We start from the raw sequence: 1,437 nt of genomic DNA, 5'->3' as shown, positions 1-1,437 counted from the left end.
TCAGTTCCCAAGCCTAATTCTTCTCCGATGTATAGAGTCCCTCAGAGCTCTCTTTACATCTTCATTCCTCAAAGTATAAACGAAAGGGTTCAGCAGTGGAACAACAATGGCACTCAGCACAGTCACTGTCTTGCCGATACCCAACAAGTGACCTGACACGGTGCCGATATTGGTGAAAAGAGAGCTTCCGTAGACCAAAAGGACGATGGTGAGATGGGAGGCACAGGTCGATAAGGCCTTGGATTGTCTCTGGAGAGAAGACATTCTGAAGATGGTGAAGAAGATGCAGAAGTAGGTTGCTCCAGTTAAGAGTAAGGATCCCAGGATTACAAATGAACCTACCAGAATGCAGATGAGTCGGAGGAAGCTTGTGTCTGAGCATGCCAATTCTAAGATGGCTGAAGTATCGCAGAAAAAGTGATCAATTTTGTTGGGGCCAGAGAAAGATAACCTAGAGAGTAGAATTATGGGTAGGAGAAGACACAGAAAAGCAGCTACCCAGCAGCCAAGGACCATCAACGCACTAACACTATGGTTCATAATGGTGGGGTAATGCAGTGGGTGACATATAGCCAGATAGCGGTCAATAGACATGACGGAGAGCAGGAAAAAATCCACCGTCCCCAGATAAAAATAGACATAGCACTGAGACAGACAACTGGCATAAGAGATAGTTTTGCAGCTCGATATCAAATTCCTCAAGATGCCAGGCAGGATCAGAGTTATAAACAGAGCTTCCAAGAAAGACAGGTTGCAAAGGAAAAAGTACATTGACGTGTGGAGGCGATAATCCAGACATATTACTACAATAATGATAAGGTTGCCCATTAGTGTTATTAGGAAAATCATTAAGAAGACCACAAAGAGCGCAGTCTGTAGCATCGGGGTCCCAGGGAACCCCAGCAGAATGAATTCTTCAACACTGGTGTGATTTCTCATACCAATAATGGTATCTTACCTGAGAAGTAAAAGAGTGATACACAAAGAAAAGCCTATGTTAATCTCACTTTTCATACGCCAATAACACCACGCTAGACAAAAATGCCATTAGATGCAAGAGGGAGTGGTCAATTCTAGTTATTTCCTCTCTGAGCACACCACCCGAACTCTCATCCACTCTCTCATTACCTCTCGCCTTGACTACTGCAACCTACTCCTCACTGGCCTCCCACTTAGCCATCTATCCCCCCTTCAGTTCATTCAGAACTCGGCTGCATGACTTACCTTCCGCCTGAACTGATATTCTCATATCACCCCTCTCCTCAAGTCACTTCACTGGCTTCTGATCAGGTACCGCATACAGTTCAAGCTTCTCCTACTAACCTACAAATGCACTCAATCTGCAGCCCCTCCTTACCTCTCAACCCTCATCTCCCCTTACGTTCCTACTAGTAACCTCCGCTCTCAAGACAAATCCCTCCTTTCAGTACCCTTCTC

At 45.3% G+C, this 1,437-nt stretch overlaps 1 protein-coding gene across 1 annotated transcript; it reads right to left on the bottom strand.

Annotated features, from left to right (window-relative positions):
- LOC115457312 (olfactory receptor 6T1-like) lies at positions 1-939 on the bottom strand. The gene has a single exon (XM_030186733.1). It carries the CDS (start codon positions 937-939, stop codon positions 1-3), a length of 939 nt encoding a protein of 312 aa, XP_030042593.1.
- Between the last annotated feature and the right edge of the window lie 498 nt (positions 940-1,437).

Source organism: Microcaecilia unicolor, chromosome 14 (genome assembly GCF_901765095.1).
Source record: "Microcaecilia unicolor chromosome 14, aMicUni1.1, whole genome shotgun sequence".
Classification (NCBI taxonomy): domain Eukaryota; kingdom Metazoa; phylum Chordata; class Amphibia; order Gymnophiona; family Siphonopidae; genus Microcaecilia; species Microcaecilia unicolor.
Note: the sequence above shows the minus strand (reverse complement) of the source record. Positions and strands in the feature narration are given on the sequence as shown.